This window comes from Emys orbicularis, chromosome 4, assembly GCF_028017835.1.
Source record: "Emys orbicularis isolate rEmyOrb1 chromosome 4, rEmyOrb1.hap1, whole genome shotgun sequence".
NCBI classification, from domain to species: Eukaryota; Metazoa; Chordata; order Testudines; family Emydidae; genus Emys; species Emys orbicularis.
The window spans coordinates 108614658-108634306 of record NC_088686.1 but is presented as its reverse complement, the minus strand read 5'-3'; the positions used below and the strand labels follow the sequence as shown (position 1 = coordinate 108634306).

General features: G+C 47.1%; 1 protein-coding gene across 1 annotated transcript in view; it reads left to right on the top strand.

Moving 5' to 3' along the window:
* IGHMBP2 (immunoglobulin mu DNA binding protein 2) overlaps positions 1-19649 on the top strand; it is a 95063-nt gene that overhangs the window by 5591 nt on the left and 69823 nt on the right. The window contains exons 2-4 of the mRNA XM_065403919.1: positions 4412-4581; positions 9506-9698; positions 10641-10738. Coding sequence (XP_065259991.1) covers positions 4412-4581; positions 9506-9698; positions 10641-10738 — 461 coding nt within the window. The remainder of the gene's footprint in view (positions 1-4411; positions 4582-9505; positions 9699-10640; positions 10739-19649) is intronic.

Genomic DNA, 19649 nt, shown 5'->3' with positions numbered 1-19649 from the left:
CTCGGAAGGCTGTTCCAGAACTTCACCCCTCTGACGGTTAGAAACCGTCGTCTAATTTCAAGCCTAAACTTCCCGACGGCCAGTTTATATCCATTTGTTCTCGTGTCCACATTAGTACTGAGCTGAAATAATTCCTCTCCCTCCCTGGTATTTATCCCTCTGATATATTTAAAGAGAGCCCCCCAACCCCCAGTCTCATAACCATCTGGTCCTGCAACTCCCCCTGCAGCGCCCACAGTCTCTTGTGGATCCCAGCACTGCCATATTATAATAGAATTCTGTGTTTGCCACTCAAAAGTGTGTAGACATGAGTGATGGCTGGTATCAACCCCTATAGTAAGGTTGCCCGACACTTTCCATTATAAAATATGATTTTATACTTTATAAGAAAAGAAAATTTAAAAAGTTATTTATGTTGTAAACTTTTGAATGCTCGACTTTGCAACTTAAATAGCTTTCTTTTAGCAGAGTTTTGTTTGCTTGTGGGTTGTTTGTATGTAATTATTTATATGTTAAATACTAGGGGCTTGTTGCTGTGTAGACATACAAATAAAGGTCTCCAAGGACAGCAATCTGGGGGCTTGTCTACATCTGGGAATTTAAGGAAACTTAGCCTGATGCTAATTTCTCCCTACATTTCTCTAATGTAGAAATTACTTCCCATGCAGTCAGAGAAAAAACAAAACCTGCTGAGAGACTCAGAGGAAGGAATGAACTTGTTTCTTTATTTTAGCAACATATTTTAATCGATTTCACAAAAAAAAAACAAATAATGCAATGAGCAAGACCTTTACATTACCATAAGAGTCATTATCACCTCAAAGATAAACTGCTTGCCTTAACTTACAAGGCCCTTCATGGTCAATCCCCACCCTGCTTATCATCTCTCCTTTGCTATTGCAGTGTCGACTTTCACCTCCAGTTGGCCCATGATGTCAGCCTCCTTTGCCCACTCTTAAATTTTCAAACCAGCACCTTCATGCTTTCTCCCATACTCAAAGCTACTTCACTATCCACCTTCAAATTCCTCCTCAGGACTGTCTTTTGCCCGGAGGTCTGCTAAAATCTTGACAATGGTTAGGCTGTTGGTCTGCAGAGGCCACTACCTATCATGGTGACCAGTGCTGTCACTGTTTCCTGTTACCCCCTCCCCCACCCCATCTGTGTCTGTCTGTTTGTATCCATCTTTTGTCTTATACTTATTGTTATTGCCTTGGGGCAGTCTTTTTGTTCTGTGTTTGTATAGAATTTAGCACAATGATGTCCTGGGCCATGCGGAAGGCTCCTAGGCACTATGGTAATACAAATAATAATCAGGACAAAAGGATGCAAATCTGCATATATACAAATTGCAAAATATACAAATTATTGTTTTAGGCCATGATCCTGTAAACATGTAGGGGTGTGAATCATCTAGTTGAAATCAATGTTTATACCTTACCTTTTGTTTTTAAAAACTTTTTACATGGAAAGGGCCAATGCATGCCCGCCCGCAGGACCTGTATGTGTGAGTTACAAATGTAACGTAGAAATTGTTGGTTTGGGCTATGATCCTGTGAATATCTAGCTGTGTGTGTCATCCCACTGAACTCAGTGCGACAACTCATGCATAAGCATTTGCAGGCACAGGCCTTAGCCGTGATTTGGCAGTAGTTATTACTATTTCTTTGTATTGTGGAACTGCCTAGGAGCCCCAGTCATGGACCCAGGCGCCATAGTGCTAGGTGCTGTATAAACACAGGACAAAAAGATAGTCCCCGCCCCAAGGGGATTAAAATCTAACTATAAGACAAGGGTACATAATAACTTGGTTCCTCTCCCCAAAGTGGAGTTGAGGATGTAAAGATATAGCTATTATTTAAGAGGGGGGGAAAAATCCAAAGAACTTTAATTGAACTTTAAAAAAAGCAAGCAAACATTAGAAAGGCTGGAACTGTGTGTCTCCTGGATTATGCCCCCAATTCTGCCAAAATTTATGCATGTACTCAAATTTACTACTTTCAGAGGGGTAGCCGTGTTAGTCTGTCTGTTGCGTCTGATGAAGTGGGTTTTAGCCCACGAAAGCTTATGCCCAAATAAATTTGTTAGTCTCTAAGGTGCCACAAGGACTCCTCGTTAAGTTTACTACTGTGAGTAGTCCCATTCATTTCAATATGGTTGCTCATGCAAGTAAAATTGAGGGTGCGTTTGCAGGATTGGGGCTGATATGTCCATGAACACCATCACAGTCTCAAAATAGTTTGGTAACATACCCTGTACTATAAAGGCTAACCTGATGTGTGCTTATATGGAGTTTAAGATGTCCACAACTATAAAACTAAGCTGCCCAAATACAACGAGATGATTTGAGTTGTACAAGTAACCAGTCAGGATGTGTTTTCCACCAAAAAAATAGCATCTGTTGTTTTTTAGCATATCTGGAAGCTCTCATTACATTAAGAACAGGCTGGTGGTATATGGGGGTGTACTTAAGGTGGTTTAGCATACTTAGCTTTGTATTTAAGTACTTTCCAATTACTTTTCCCTTTAATTTAAAATATCCAGGCTTCTTGTTTTTAAATAAAATGCTTTGAGGTTTTGTAATCGCTAAAGGGTAGGTTGTGACTTGGATGACAGGTTCACATAGGGAAGTAAGGAGGAGTAAAGAACCCCTCTTACATTTGTCTGTGGGCTACCAGATGTTGAGACCAGGTGTGAAGGAATAAATGGGTGCTGCACACCTGAGTTGGCACAGGGGGTATGATCATATGTTGTGAGTATAGGCAAGCAGTCTGGTGAAGACGAATAAAACCACCTCAGCGAATGGCAGAAGAGCTATGTCGGTGAGAGAAGCTCTCCCGCCGACATAGCGCTGTGCACACGAGCACTTATGTCGATGTAACTTATGTCACTCGGGAATGGTTTAGTCACATCCCTGAGCGATATAAGTTATGCTGACGTAGGCTGTAGTGTAGACATAGCCTTACGCCTGGTCTACACACTGTTTTTGTACCAGTTTAATTCTTTTGATTAGAAGTGTGGATTTTTTCCTCCTGAAATACATCTCTACCCCGATATAACGCGACCTGATATAACACAAATTCGGATATAACGCGGTAAAGCAGTGCTCCGGGGGGGGGGGGGGGGGGGCGGGGCTGCGCACTCCGGCGGATCAAAGCAAGTTCGATATAACGCGGTTTCACCTACAACACGGTAAGATTTTTTTGGTTCCCGAGGACAGCATTATATTGGGGTAGAGGTGTAGTTAAATCACAACAGTGATTATGGATGCAGTTAGATCAGTATAAAGGTGCTTATAGCAGTGTAGCTTATTCTCCTTCTCTTATGGGAATAAACTGTGCTGGTACAAGGCATCTTTATACTGCTCTAACCGTCTGGACTAGGAGAACTGTACCACTTTAACTATAGTGGTGTAGTTAAAGTGGTACAGTCTGTGTGTATATACAACCCATACTAACCCACTGCACTCCTCTCGCAGGACAGGAGGGGAATGTGCCTCTGAGGGTGACTGAGGCCTGTCTACAGTTTTGCTGGCATAACTATCTCTGGGGGGAGGGAGGGGAAATACCTCTTAACTGATATAGCTATGCTGGCAAAAGTCCTAGGGCTGGTCTACACTAGGTGTGAAAAATCCACAGCTGTGCCACTGTAGCATTGTAATGGGAGACATACCCTTAAGCCTGGTCTAAACTAGAAGATCAGGTAGGCTTAACTACGTCGCACAGGGGTGTGAGAAATCCAGCACTAAGTCGACGAAAAAATTCTGTTGGCCTAGCTATAGCCTCTAGGGGACGTGGATTTCCTATGCTAACAGGAGAACCCCTCTTGTCAGCATAGGGGGTGTCTACACTTAAGCCCTACAGTGGTGCAGATGCACTTCACATGTATAGCTATACCGGCAAATTCTTTCTAATGTAGACAAGGCCTGAGGCTCATTGCCTTCTAGGGTAACTCTTGAGGCAGTGCAGTTTATACAACACCCCCATGCTTAAAGACACAATTTAGCCTTTATTCTGTACAACCTTAACTTCCGTTTTGTGAATCTTCTAAAGCTTGCTTGCCAGTCTTCCCCCTCAATCCCCCACAGCTGATTCCAAAGGTTGGGCAACACGCAGGTTTCTGTACTGATTTGTACTGACATAGTCAAATTGTTGCAACCTCCTAGTGTCGAGGCTGTAATTCTGGTATAAAGGTGCATGTGCTGGCATAGCTTACTTCTGGAAATATGCCCATTAAACCAATAGTTAAATTGGTACAAAAACTATGTCTAGACTAGCACTTTTCTGTATTTTTTTTCTGAGGTCTCTTTCTCCGCCCGTCTCCCTCCTGATCTGCTCTTTTAGTACTTGAAAGTGTGAATTGGTACTATCTACTTGCAAAGCATTGCAGTGCCTGTGTGTGTGTTTTCCAGGGCATGGCGGGAAAGCATCTTCCTGAAAGAACTCCAGCGCAGAGGGGTCTGCTTGCTCAAACTGCAAGTAGCCAGTCAAAGAACTGGGCTGTATGGACGGCTACTTGTAACGTTTCAGCCTAGAAAATACGATCCAGAGGCAGAGCTGCCCTGTAACAGCTTTGGGCCAGGTATGCAACATTTCTATTGCTGATAAAGGATGTAAGGTGAAAGGTTAATAATGTATTTTTGTAATATCCTTTATATTATTAATATTTTTGAAAAGGCTGAACAATTGAGGCTAAAAGAGGAGAAACGCCTAATCATTATACACCTCTACCCCGATATAATGCGACCCAATATAACACGAATTCGGATATAACACGGTAAAGCAGTGTTCCGGGGGGGCGGGGCTGCGCACTCCGGCGGATCAAAGCAAGTTCGATATAACGCGGTTTTACCTATAACAGCGGTAAGATTTTTTGGCTCCCGAGGACAGCGTTATATCGGGGTAGAGGTGTATGTTGAATCTATAGAGAAAGGGCCTTGCTTCTTCCCAATCCATTATAGACTCCTAGACTCCAAGGCCAGAAGGAACCATCATGATCATCTAGGCTGACCTCTTGCACGTTGCGGGCCACACAGAACGTCTCCCACTCACTCCTGCAATATTCCCATAATCTTTGGCAGAGTTACTGAAGCCCTCAAATCTTGATTTAAAGATTTCAAGTTACAGAGACTCCACCATTTACTCTAGTTCAAACCAGCAAGTGACGTGGGAGACCAGAATTGCACACAGTATTCTAGATGAGGTCTCACCAGTGCCTTGTACAATGGTAATTACACTTCCCTATCTCTTGTGTCATTTTGCTGAATTGTTGACATAGAGTGTTTTCTGGTGCAAAGGTTCTGTCATGTCATGTCCCAAGATTATGACATCATCGCAGGATAAAGCAGCAGGAGAAACCACGTTTATAAAAACATACATCTTGTCCGTAAGAGCATAGGGAACATAGACAGTGCTGGGCTGGGCGATGCTCTCATTTTAAAATTTGTCCCATTGCAAAAATTCTCTTGAACTCATCCTCTTTGAGTCAAATTTGTAAAGGTATTTAGGCACCTAAAGATGCAGCTAGGTTCTCAGTGAGAAGTGCCTAAGTGAGTTAGACACCTAACTCATTTAGGCACTCGTGTAAAATCTCACTAAGAATCTATCTGTATCTTAAGTGCCTAAATGCCTTTGCAAATCTGTCCCTTTATGCCTAAGACGAGAAAGTCATATGGTCACTGGGAGATTTTAAGTGTCACTCATACAGGCAGTGCCATATGGATGGATATAATATTATGGGCCTCAGTTGTAATATGAAATTATTCTGTCTGTGAAAGGCCATCCTTGGTATGTAATCACCACCTGGTAGAGGTTTGCCTGTGCTGCATTACTCAATGGTGTAAAATAAATGCCCAGTGCTGTATGTAACTAGGGTTGGCAAGTTTGGTTGGGACATATTCCTGGAGGTTTCATCACATGACACAATCTTTAATTAAAGATTAATCTTTTAATTCCTCGAGACTCCAGGACAATCCGAGAGGATTGGCAACCCTATCTGTAACTCAGAGTTATGTCTCCAGTTACAAAAGGTGGATTTATTGTCCGAAAAGTGACAATCTGAATGACACTGGGGGTTCCACATTTATTCTCAGCCTGCAGCCATGCCACCTTCTGCTCATCATATCACTCATTCTAAGCAGGGTTGAGTCAGTTCTGTACTCGGATGGGAGACCTTCTAGGAACACTTAAGGTGCAGCAGGAAGTGGTGCTGGTGAATCAGAAGGAAGAGATCCATCTCCTAAATCAGTGCCCCCATATAGGGTTGGGAGGATTAGATAAAATATGAAAAAGAGGCCCTGATCTCTTTCATTAAAAAAATCTCACAGCTTCCTTCAAAAAAGCAGGGTTGCCACTGTTGTTCTGGCCAAACGCCCAGTTCAGGTAATTACCTTTTACTTACTAAAACTGTCCCTTAGTTCTAACTGGAACGTGGATTGCTCTCTTCTTGTCCTGAATTATTGTATAAGGTTGCTTCATTTTTTCCCCTGTGGAGGCTGCTTTTCAAAGGTGGGAGAAGTGTATCATTTATTGTTAATTTAAGTTTGTGGAACACTTTGATCTCCTTTGGAATAAAAGGTGTTTTAAAAATATGAAATCGTTAGCCCATTGTCTTCTAGATCAAACTTGCTCATCTTGCAATTCAAAAGATGAAATTGTTTACCCTCCCAGCTCAGCCTGGGATCAGCAAATCTGACTCTGTTCTTTCTTTCTATCCATCTCTCACTGTACATCACTTTCAGTACAAAAGAAGCTACAAGGGCAGTCAGATTGTAGCTTGTGATTTTGTTGATGCTGCATGAGGAAGGCTAGAATCCAGTTTGTTCTCCCATAATTGGCTTTGCGTGCTAACATCTGTAAAAACTGGGATTTGTTTGTGAAATAATTAGATGTGACTTGAACACCCAGATGGCTGGAAGTTGAAGGTAGACAAATTCAGACTAGGAATAAGGTGTAAATTTTTAACAGTGAGAGTTATAAACCATTGGAACAATTAACAAGGGTTGTGGTGGATTCTCTATCACTGGCAATTTTTAAATCAGGATTGGATGATTTTCTAAAAGAGATGTTCTAGGAATTATTTTGGGGAAATCCTATGGCTTGTGTTGTAAAAGAGGTCAGATTAGATGATCGCAGCTGTCCCTTCTGGCCTTGCAATCTATGAATCTGAATAACCAGATTGTGCCTGGGTGCCCCGTGTGCATCTGAGGAGGATGTAGCGCAAGGCACCTTCTCCCCTCCTCTTGCAGAATTGCTGTCCCTGAGCACAGGGACTGTTTCCTCCCTTCTCTGGGGGTGGAGAGACAGTGGGTCCTGACCTTTCACTTCCACTGTACTGACCCACAGTGCAGAACCAGCACGTGAGAGGAGCAGGCTGCACCCCATAAAGGGGTATTAAGTATAGTATAGTCTTTACCACATAAAGGTAGTATTAAGCATGCTCCTCCTGCATGCTGGAGAGTTCAGGGAGGTGTCCTCCCTGTGGTCCCCCTGGGAGGGTGTGACTGCACTGTCCTCATTGCAGGGCTGTACCTCCATGGCATGGTCTTCTCCAGAGGCAGCAGATCTATTGACCATGGGAGCACAGACCTTTTTCTGATTACAACCCTGCTTTTTTAGTATTATTTCAAAGACAGACTTTAGGGTTTAATTAATTTTTTTTCTCTTCAGCCTGACTCCAACCCACAGAGGAACCTTTGAAATTAAAACGACTCGGCATAAATCTATGTCTTGCCACGGGGGCAAAAAATGGCATATATCAATATTATTCAAAGAGGAATGACATTGTTGCAGTGGTAAATTAGAAGTATGGAATCATTTTAAAGTAAGATTTAATAGGTCTTATTAACTGGAACTTCGTGTAGCTCATGATTCAAAAATATAATTTTAGATGGACTCGATCTAGTGGTTGCAGCTAAGTTGCTTTCTTGGCAGACATCCATCTCGTTAAACCACCATTTCATAATTAAACCAAGTAGCTTAATCAGCAGAGGCCCATCTCTAAGCTAAAATGAACTGCGATTCCATCTGAATGTCAGGTCTCGCTCATTCGTTTCTTAGCCCTAACAGCTGACATACAGCAGAGCAGTAATTTGGAAGGAGCACAATGTCATGTCCTCTCAGTCATTGTAAAGAAAAAGGCTGTCTGCAATAAATTGTCTGAAGTTCAGAGAAACAAGAGCTTTCAGAAAAGCCCCCCCAGAGCCTTGTACATGCACATCATTTCCCTGAGTGCTGGCTCTGGAAGAGCACTTAGTTGCTGGTCCCTGACACAGAAGCCAGCATGAGATGAAGTCCAGCGCAGTTGGTTTGGGGATTACTAGTGTCTGAACACTTCTCATTGTGCAGCCCACAATGAATCAATATTTTAGGAGGGGGAATGAAAGAGGAGGCGAAAGGGAAGGGGTATGTGGCTGGGTTGTTGCTTTAGGGCAGGGATGGGTAAACTACGGCCCACGGGCCGCATCCAGCCCGTCAGGGCTTTCAATCTGGCCCGCGGGATTGCCGGCGCAGTGGGGCTAAGGCAGGCTCCCTGCCTGCCCTGGCCCCGCGCTGCTCCCGGAAGCGGCCGGCACCACATTCCTGTGGCACCTGAGGGAGGGGGGGAAAGAGGGCTCCATGCACTGCCCTCGCCTTCAGGCACCGCCCCTCGCAACTCCAATTGGCCGGGAACGGGGAACCGCGGCCAATGGGAGCTTTGGGGGTGGTACCCGCAGGCGAGGGCAGCCTGCGGCAGAGCCGCCTGCTCCCCCCCACCCCCAACTTCCAGGAGCCACTGCTGGACATGCTGTCCACTTCCAGGAGCGGCACGGGGACACGGCAGACAGGGAGCCTGCCTTAGCCCTCTGCGCGCCGCTGCCACCCCAGAGCCACTCGAGGTAAGTGGCGTCGGGCCGGAGCCTGGACCCCGCATCCCAACCCCCTGCCCTGAGACCCCTAACCCCCTGCCTTGAACCCCCTGCCGCAATCTCCTGCACCTCTACCCCCTGCCCTGAGCCCCCTCCCGCACTCCGCACCTCTACCCCCTGTCCTGAGCCCCCTCCTACACCCCTCCTGCACCCCAACCCCTTTCCCTGAGCCCCTTCCTGCAAACCGCACTCCCTCCCACACCCTGCACTCCCTCCCGCACCCCAACCCCCTGCCCCATCCCTACATTCATGGCCCTGCATACAATTTCACCACCCAGATGTGGCCCTCGGGTCAAAAAGTTTGCCCACCCCTGCTTTAAGGAGTGGCTCTCTGTCATCTAAGAGAAGGAGAAGTCCTTTCCTTAGGAGTTCGATACAAGCGTAAACCTGGGTGGTGAACAAAAGTGCAAGATCCTCGTGGGTGTACATTGGCAGGAGTCCACTGATTTCAATGTGCTGTTCTGATTTACAGCAGCTGGAGGACTGGCTCACTGTCTCCTCAGAGGGGCTCCTCTTGAGGCCTCATCTGAGTTGGCTAGCGAACAGCATTTGGCCTGTTGTGCACTGAGTTTTGTTCTCTGCTGTGACTTGTTTTTGCAGGTGACATTGTGGGTCTTTATGAATCTGCTGGTCAGGGTGATCCACTTTCCACAGGAATTGTGACCCGCATAACCCCCAAATCGGTTACCGTCGCCTTTGAGGAGTCTCGAGATGGCCTGTTGAGCTTGGGCCAAGAGAATTCCTACCGCCTGCTGAAGCTAGCCAATGATGTCACCTACAAGAGGCTGAAAAAGTAAGCTGCTGCCTGCCTTCCATATCACTCACACCCTCAGACAACTCCCCTGGCTCCTCATTCAGTTCAGGATCCAGTTCAGAACTGCTTTGCTTTTTTAGAAACCCCCCCAGGGACTTGCCTTAGTTTACCTCACTGATCTGATTCCTCTCTCTCCTCCCACTACCACATTCCCTCTCTGTCCTTCCGTACACTCTTGCCAATACTGATGAGAGAGCTTCTCTGCTGCAGCTTCTGCTGCCAGGAACTTCCCCCCTGCCTCCTTCCACCTCATTATCTCTCCATCTTGTTTTTAGATCTCCTCTGAAAACCTGTCCTTTCCTTCTCACTGTACCTTATAATTTTTCTCTGTCTGTCGTGTAACTCTGTGATTAGATTATTTATCTCTATAAAGCATTTTCGGATGCAGTTTCTGTGAGAGACACCTCGTGAGGTACTGCTTCAGCGAGTACCACTGTGAGAGACACCTCGTGAGGTGGTACTTCAGCGAGTACCACTGAGGTATTAGTTGCACAGTCCCTGTTCATGGGATGTGTACTACTCCAGCCACTGAAGCTGTACCCTGTTAATCTTAATACAGGCCTAGGTGCTCTGACACCTGTCTGCACTATAATCCATGACAGTTGCCCTTTTTAGAATGGGAAGTTTATTCACATGCCAGGTCTCTGTGTGCTAGGGGGAGGCGCAAAGGCCCAGGACAGCTTCTAGCTTGACAACCAAACCGAGGAACCAATTGCTAGTGGAGAGGGGCTCAGACTAAGCCCTCAGGCCCGAACACCCTTGGGAAAGTCCCACTTCAGATTTGAACTTTGTGGCTTGGATGGTTAGAGTCCCTTGTGAGGGAGGGAATGTTACTGTTGCTCACCAGGGTTTCTGGATGATCAGGAGCTTCTGAAGGAGTCCCCTTTAAATTTGCAACCTTTATATTCTCTTCTTTGGCAGAGCTTTAAACACACTAAATCAGTATCAGTCTGGTCCAGCATGCAATCTTATTGATGTCCTCTTCTTTTCCTCTGATCCAAGTGCTCCCGGCGAAACAAGTAAGAACTCTTATTTCTCTTTCTGAAAGTGGATGTAATGCTGGTGGAAGGTGTTGGGTTGATAGTTCTGGAGATTGAAGTCCTCTGCCCACAGATCACATTAAGGAACTTGTCCAAAGTCACATGGGAAGGCTGGGGCTGAGCCAGGGATAGAATCAATTTCTCCTTAGTCCCAGTCCAGGATCCTATTCACTAGCTCATCGTTCATGACCCATTATGCAGTGCCCAATCAATCCCTGCCCTAGCTGATTGATTGAGAATTATGCTATCCCTATTGCCCCTCCTTCTACACACTGGCGGAGGTCCTGTTTGTTGTCCTTCATGCCACAACTTCCTTGCGCTCTGTGCCTGCAGCTATGTTTTCTTTCATCTTGATTACTTAGCTTCTTTGTACATGAGCATCACGCATGAGCTCACATTACCCCTTTTCACACAGACTTTCATTCGTACTTTTTAACTATGCCTTGGAGTAGATTTTTGGTGTAATGTACTGAGAATGAAGAATAACATTAATGGGAGTCATGCATCTATATATTCTAAGCACTGTGCTTTAACTGAACCATCCCCCAGTCCCTTCCCCTCTTAGCCTTTTGGATATTCAGGGACTCTGATATATGTCAGATTTTTATATTAAATAAGTGCATTAATTTCATCCTTGTTTGGATGTGTCATTAATAGGGCCCTACTAAATTCACGGTCCATTTTGGTTAATATCATGGTAATAGGATTTTTAAAATAGTAAATTTTATGATTTTAGCTATTTAAATCTGAAATTTCACAGTGTTGTAATTGTAGGGGTCCTGACCCAAAAAAGGAGTTGTCGGTGTGTGTGTGTGTGTGTGTGTTTGTCTCAAAGTTATTGTAGGGGGAGTTACGGTACTGCTACCCTTACTTCTGCGCTGCTATTGGCAGTGGCGCTGCCTTCAGAGCTGGGCAGCTGGAGAGCGGCGGCTGCTGGCCGGGAGCCCCACTCTGAAGGCATGGTGTGGTATTGCCACCCTTACTTCTGCGCTGCTGCCTGCAGAGCTGGGCCCTCAGTCAGCAGCTGCCACTCTCCGGTCGCCCAGCTCTGAAGACAGCAGCGCAGAAGTAAGGGTGGCATGATACGGTATTGCCAAACTTACTTCTGCACTGCTGCTGGCGGGGCGCTGCCTTCAGAGCTGGGCACCCGGCCAACAGCCGCTGCTCTCTGGCTGCCCAGCTGTGAAGGCAGCGCAGAAGTTAGGGTGGCAATACCGTGACCCCCCTGCCCCCCAATAACCTTGCAACCCCCCCCTGCAACTCCCTTTTGGGTCAGGCCCCCCAATTTGAGAAACACTGGTCTTCCCCATGCAATCTGTATAGCATAGGGTAAAAACACACAAAAGACCAGATTTCACAGGGGGAGACCAGATTTCACGTGCTTTTCGTGGCCGTGAATTTGGTAGGGCCCTAGTCATTAACTTTGCATTTCCTGCATGTTGGCAGAACGACCTCATTTGAAAAAAAAAAAATAAAAAATTATCTATGAATTGCCCAGATGTGTAGAGACTGTGCAGATTTTTTTTTTACTCCCAGTCATTGAGTATATTGATTAATATGCAGATTTAGCTGCATTAATCAGCAGAATTGTAATATGACAGCTGTGGCATTTCACCCTAAAACACCAAACCACAGTCATGGGCAAAGCATGTCGTCCATTTACATCTCCAGTATACACACTTTCTGCTTAAAGAGGGAGATGCTGCACTGACCTGGCTTGGAATAATAATGACCGTACTTTATGGCGCTGTGCATCCTCTGCTCCCATTGACTCAAGGTGTTGAGGGTGCCCAGTACTTGGCTGGGTCAGTCCCATAATCATTAGGCCCTCTAGCACAGGGGAGGGCAAACTATGGTCCATGGGCCAGATCCAGCCCGTCAGGGCTTTCATTCTGGCCCGCGGGATTGCCAGCCCCGTGGTGCAGCGGGGCTAAGGCAGGCTCCCTGCCTGCCCTGGCCCTGCGCCACTCCTGGAATCATGTCCTTGTGGCCCCTGGCGGAGGGGGCTCAGAGGGCTCCATGTGCTGCACTTGCTTACAGGCACCGCCCCCTGCAACTCCCATTGGCCGGGAACAGGGAACCATGGCCAATGGGAGCTTCGGGGATGGTACCCGCAGGTTTGGGCAGCATGCAGTGGAGCCGCCTGCCCCACCCCACCCCCGGAGCCACTGCCAGACATGCTGGCTACTTCCAGGAGCAGTGCGGGGCCAGGGTAGGCAGGGAGCCTGCCTTAGCCCCACTGCACACCACTGCCACCCCAGAGCTGGTCGAGGTAAGTGGCGTTGGGCCGGAGCCTGCACCCCCTCAACCCCTCCTGCACCTCAACCCCCTGCCTTGAGCCCCCTCCTACACCCCAATCCCCTGCCCTGAGCCCCCTGCTGCACCCCACACCCCTCCTGCACTCCAACCCCCTGCCCTGAGCCCCCTGCCGCACCCCTCCTCCACTCCAACCCCCTGCCCTGAGCCCCCTGCCGCACCCCTCCTGCACCCCAACCCCTTGCCCTGATCCCCTTCCTGCACACCACACCGCACCCCCTTCCAGACCCAGCACTCCCTCTTGCACCCCAACCTCCTGCCCCAGCCCTACATTCATGGCCGTACATACAATTTCCCCGCCCAGATGTGGCCCTCCGGTCAAAAAGTTTGCCCACCCCTGCTCTAACATGACCTGAAAGAAGGGGACTTCAGCAGCCGTGTCTTCTAACACTGTTTTGATGCATTGGTTCAGGAGCAACTTGGTGAAGAGTGCCACCTACTGAATCCCGGATCTTACTTCCTTATATTGAGAGCCCGCAGCCTGTGCAGTGACTCCCTGTGGGGCTGCACAGTCACTGGCTTTATTTTGTGGGTTACCCTCACTGGCTAGATCTGTGGAGCTCTGCGATCCATGCCAAATATACATCTTAAAACATTTGTTTTGGCCTAAGCAGGAAAAACACAAATCTTTTCCAGTCTTGTTTGTCAGTATCTGTGGAAGGAGACTAGACATCATCTTTACAGAGGAGGAGGAGGAGCAGCGCAGAGCAAGGCTGATTATGCAAATGACACTCACAATTGAGGCTGAGCTTGATAACATGCCATCTAGACTTAAATCAGTGTGGAGGAGGAAATGAGCATGACAGGAGGCAGTGAGGCGGAAATGAACAAATAAGTGGTCTGATCCAAAGCTCGTTGCAATGACCAGAAAGACTCGCATCAATTTCAGTAGGCTTTGAATCAGGCCCAAAGAGAAAGTGAGGCTGGAAGGCAAAGTGCAGTATACAAGACTTGCTCCTATAGCCTTAGAATTCTCTCTCTTTTTCATGGGGAAAGAAGGTTCAGAACTTAAATATAAACACGGACCAAACTCCTGTCCTGTCTTCTATGATCACTAGATCATCAAGGCCCCATGCAGTTTCCAAGTGATGCTTTTTATCTTAGACGGGGATAAGATTCTACAAACAGCAAGGAAATGTATATTGAGAGAATTCTGTGTCTCACAATTGTGCTTTCTGACACATGACCAGGGCCGCCCAGAGGGGCGGGCAAGTGGGGCAATTTGCCCCGGGCCCCTCAGGGGCCCCCACGAGAATATAGTATTCTATAGTATTGCAACTTTTTTTATGGAAGGGGCCCCCGAAATTGCTTTGCCCCAGGCCCCCTGAATCCTCTGGGCGGCCCTGCAAATGACTGGAAAAATGTTAAATCATTTCGTGCCCCTTTTCTGACGTAGCACAGCATCTCCTTTAAGGACCAAGAGTACATCTTTTGTGAATCAGAAGATGCAATTATCTACAGGGATAGACGCATCAAAAATGCTTCATGTGCTAATGCTGAGGCTGAAAATTTGGTCTAACTCGGGAGTCGATGTCAAGTGCATGACCGAAGTGTGGGTGGAGCGTAGGGAGCAAGAGAGGTGTAGAAAAAATGTAGGCAGGGGAGAGTTCTGCAAATGGGAAGAATAACTTGTACTTAATATTGAGGACGAAGAATGGAATCCAAGGAAGGGATTCAAGAAGAGAGGAGATGTGGTCAGAATGGCAGGAGAGGAATATGATTTTTGACCACAGAACTTTGAATAGACAGAATGGGGAAGAATTGAGCTGCAAGGAGGTCAGAGAACAGGAGATCCTAAGGACCAAGATGATAAATAACAAACGCATGGAGCAGGGTTGCATTAGTGATAGAGCTGTAAGTGGGGGTGGGAGGTATAAAGCTTAAGCTATATAATATCCTAAAAATACACATGCTGCAGCAGCTCAGTGTGAATGTCAAATGATGTTCACTAGCAATATTAAGAGACAGAGTCCGATGCGGGGACAGTAATTTCTTGTTCCTGTAGGTATGTCAGCAGCTAGGCAGAGTCCTCAAGCTATTGTGTGCTTTCCTTGTCGATTTCTTTACTGGACTGACTCCTGGCATATAACCTCTTGGCCTGGAGAAGAAATCTCTTCCATTTTGCAAAAGATTAGTGAGGCTGGTTTTCTTTTGAAATTCTACCAGAGCACAAAGAAATAGAATTGTAATAGCTTGAAATACTCTTTTGTGCTACTCAAACTGGTCAATGGGTTTAAGTTATCTTCTAATGAAATGTATTGTGATTTACAATGTGGTCTTAATAGCTTTTGTTATTTTGAGAACCAATGTGTAAATTGCCAAATACTATGGCTTAAGGATCTATATAAGTGGCTGCTTATGTCACACACAAGCTAGGCCTGGTTAATCCATTTCCTAGCTGATTAGATGGACAGTGAATCCAACAAAGCGAATCGTAGCCTGGGCAATGTCCACACCTACAAACTTACAGTGGCACAACTGTACCGATACAGCTGGGCCATTGTAAGAGCACTCGTGTAGCCGTGTTATGCCGACGGGAGAGAGTTCTCCCGTTGACATAATAAAACCAGCTCAACAAGCGCCTCCCGCTGATGTAGCGCTGTGCACACAAGCACTTATACCAGCAAAACTTATGTCACTCGGGTGTGTGTTTTTCACACCCCTGAGTGACAAAAGTTTTGCTGATATAAGTGCTAGTAAAGACAGGTGTAATCTTGGAGGAGATATAGTTGTTGGCTGGAGTGTTGTGCCCTTTCTTTCCTCCTTTGTCGCGTCTCTGTCTCATGAGCACGTTTGTTCTCAAAGTGAGCTGTGGCTTGGTGTATGGTGTGGCGCCACTGTGTTCTGTTCTGTGCCAAGTCCTCCCAGTTTGTTGGGTTGATGCCTCCCTTTGTAAGATGTACTTTCAGTATGTTTTTGAAACGTTTCCGCTGCCCTCCGCGAGCCTTTGTTCCCTGACTTAACTGAGAGAAGGGTACTTGCTTCGGGAGGCGAGTGTCAGGCATACATACACAGTGGCCAGCCCAGCGGAGTTGGTATTTCATGACCTGCACTTCTATACTGCTGATGTTGGCTGCAGAGAGAACGCTGATGTTAGTGCGTTGGTCTTCCCAGCTGATCTGGAGAATCCTCTTGAGGCAGTGCTGCTGGAACCACTCCAGCCACTTGAGATGTTGTCTGTAGGTTACCCAGGTCTCACACCCATGGAGAAGGGTGGGGATTTCAACTGCCTTGTAAACCAAGATCTTGGTACCTGTTTGTAGATCCCTATCATTGAAGACTCGTTTGAGTAATCTTCCAAAAGATGTGCTGGCACAGCTGATCCCGTATTCAATTTCTGTGTCAATGTTGGCTGTTTGGGAGAGGTGGCTGCCGAGATACGGAAAATGGTCCACATTTTCCAGGGGTTCTCCGCTGATGGTGATTTGTGGAATACGAAGAGTAGTTTGTGCACGTGAGGGCTGGTAGAGTAACTTGGTTTTCCTGATGTTGAGAGAGAGAGAGACCCAGGCGTGATAGGCATCTGCAAAAAGATTTAGGGTGCTTTGCAGGTCAGCCTCTGTGTGTGCAAGAATGACATAGTCATCTGCATACACAGTGATGCCAATTCTCGTGATCTTAGATTTTGTTTGGAGACGTCGAAGATTGAGGAGTTGGCCATCCATATGATACTCAATCCCGATTCTGTCAGGAAGGCGGTCGCGAATGAGAATCAGAATCATGGCAAGTTAAATGGAGAAGAGTGTTGGAGCAATGACACATCCCTGCTTGACATCTGTGTGAATGGTGAATGGTTCGGTCTCTGAGCCGTTGCACAAAATGGTGGCAGTCATCCCATCATGACCATCATGGAGTAGTCTGATGATGGAAATGAATTTCTGTGGACAGCCAAACCTACACAGCACCTTCCATTGGGTATCACGATTGATAGAGTCAAAGGCCTTTGTTAGGTCGATGAATGCCATGAACAGTTCCTGGTTTTGCTCTCTGCACTTCTCCTGAATCTGTCCTGCCACAAAGATCATGTTGGTTGTGCCTCAGGATGGCCACACTGTGATTCGAGGAGAAGCTCCTTGGCAAGGGGGAGGAGGTGGTTTAGTAGGATCTGGGCAAGAATCTTCCCTGCGATGGAGAGGAGGGCAATACCTCTCTAGTTCCTGCACAACGATTTGTCCCCTTCTTGAATATTATACCTGTCACTTCTGTGGGAAAATCTGCATGGCAAGAATTGGGCTCCTCAGCCACTTAAAAACTCACCAATGAACCCCCTTGGCATACATTCTCCTTGTATCGAGGGATAGCCGAAGAAGAAGAAGCTAGTGTAGACATGGCCTTAAAGTAATTAACAACAGTCAGTTTGATGTTGCACTGCATAAAGAAACAATCACTCGGCACATAATGGTTATAATAATAGCAATTTAAAGCAATTCCACCAAGACTCATAGTGATTTACAGAGTTGTTGACAGTAGTCTGTGCGCTGCCCTTCTCTCAGTCCCAGTGTCGCTAGAAAATCCCAGCCACCAGTAGTGGAATGAACTCCAGTTCAGTAGCAACAAGACGCAGGGATGTCTCCCCCCAGAATTCCAGCTACTGAGGCCTAGTGCTAACTTCCTTTCATTTTTGAGTTTCTTTGGGCCTCTCCCTTGAACTTTGGACACACTAGGCTTGCATCAGCGGTCTTATAACTTGCATTTCTACCTCTGCTGTCTTACTGCTATTGCTGTTCGATGCTGGGCAGGCATTTCTACCACTTCTGGCTGTGATCTTTGTAGAGCTCGCAAGCTGAGCAGGGCCAGACCTGGTCAATATTGGGAGGGGAGAGCTCTGAGGAGCAATTCTGTGCTGAAAGAAGTGTTGTTGGTGATTCAGACGGTGCTTCTTTGCATGAACCAGCATGGTATTAAGGAACACTGGGCTAGAGGAGGTGCTGCCTCCCTCGTGAGATGGAAAAGCTGAAATTCTGACGATTTGAGGTTGTTTTAAGATCCCATGGCACTCTTCTGAAGCACAGGCATGATTAGGGCCTTAGCGAGGCAGAGCTAGGCCCCTCTTGCTTCTGCCCCTGCTTCCCTCACAAACCAGTCAGGGTCTGTCAGGTCAATGCAATCACCAGTGCACTTTATTTATAGCTCTTTCCCATCTCTCTCTCTCTCGGTTTGTTTCAGCCAGGCTTTACAAGCAGCAGACCAGAGCCACACACCCCACCCCCCTCTTCCCAGCCCTTTTATCGCCCTGGCTAATTAGGCTGGCAGCTGTTGTTAGTTGCCAGGCAGACACAGGCTTATTCAGCCAGCTTCAATCTACTCCCCTTAATTGGAGTGTGCGTGGCAGGGGGCTGATTAAACCCCAGCACCCTGTCACAGGGCCCTACCAAATTCATAGCCATGAAAAATGCATCACAGAGCATGAAATCTGGTCTCCCCCTCGTGAAATATGTGTTTTTGTGTGCTATACAGATTTCACGGGGGAGACTAGTGTTTCTCAAATTGGGGGGCCTGACACAACCTTGCGACTCCCCTGCAACTCCCTTTTATTTTACTTCAGAGCTGGGTGGCCAGATAATGGCGGCTGTTGGCCAGGCACCCAGCTCTGAAGGCAGCGCCCCGCCAGCAGCAGCACAGAAGTAAGGGTGGCAAGGCAATACCATACCATACCATGCCACCCTGACTTCTGCACTGCTGCTTGCAGCAGCTCTGCCTTCAGAGCTGGGCTCCCGGCCAGCAGCCACCGCTCTCCAGCTGCCCAGTTCTGAAAGCAGCGCCCCGCCAGCAGCAGCACAGAAGTAAGGATGGCATGGTATGGTATTGCCATCCTTACTTCTGCACTGCTGCCTTCAGATCTGGGCAGCCAGAGAGCAACGGCTGCTGACTGAGGGCCCAGCTCCCGGCCAGCTCTGCCTTCAGAGCTCAGCACCCGGCCAGCAGCCGCTGCTCTCTAGCTGCCTAGCTCTGAAGGCAGTGCCGCCGCCAGCAGCTGCACAGAAGTAAGGGTAGCAGTACTGTAATACCCCCCCCCCCCCAATAACCTTGTGACCCCCCTGCAACTTCTTTTTGTGTCAGGACCCCTACAATTACAACACCATGAAATTTCAGATTTAAATAGCTGAAATCATGAAATTTAAGATTTTTCAAATCCTATGACAGTTTATTAACCAAAATGAACTGTGAATTTAGTAGGGCCCTAGGCATGATAAACCCTAAGGGTACGTCTACACTACCCTCCGGATCGGCGGGTAGCGATCGATCTGTCGGGGATCGATTTATCGCGTGTAGTGTAGACGCGATAAATCGATCCCCGATCGCTCTCCCGTCGACTGCTGAACTCCAGCTCAGCGAGAGGCAGAAGCAAAGTCGACGGGGGAGCGGCGGCCGTCGATCCCGTGCTGCGAGGACGCGAAGTAAGTGATTCTAAGTCGATCTAAGATACGTCAACTTCAGCTACGCTATTCTCGTGGACTGGTTGGCTAAAGCAGATAGGTCCCTTTTCTCTCAGGTGTCAAAGCCTGGGTTCTCTGAAGACAATTAGTGCCTGCTCAATATGCTGCTCCCCCTTTCCCCCTTCCCTGGGTGCCAT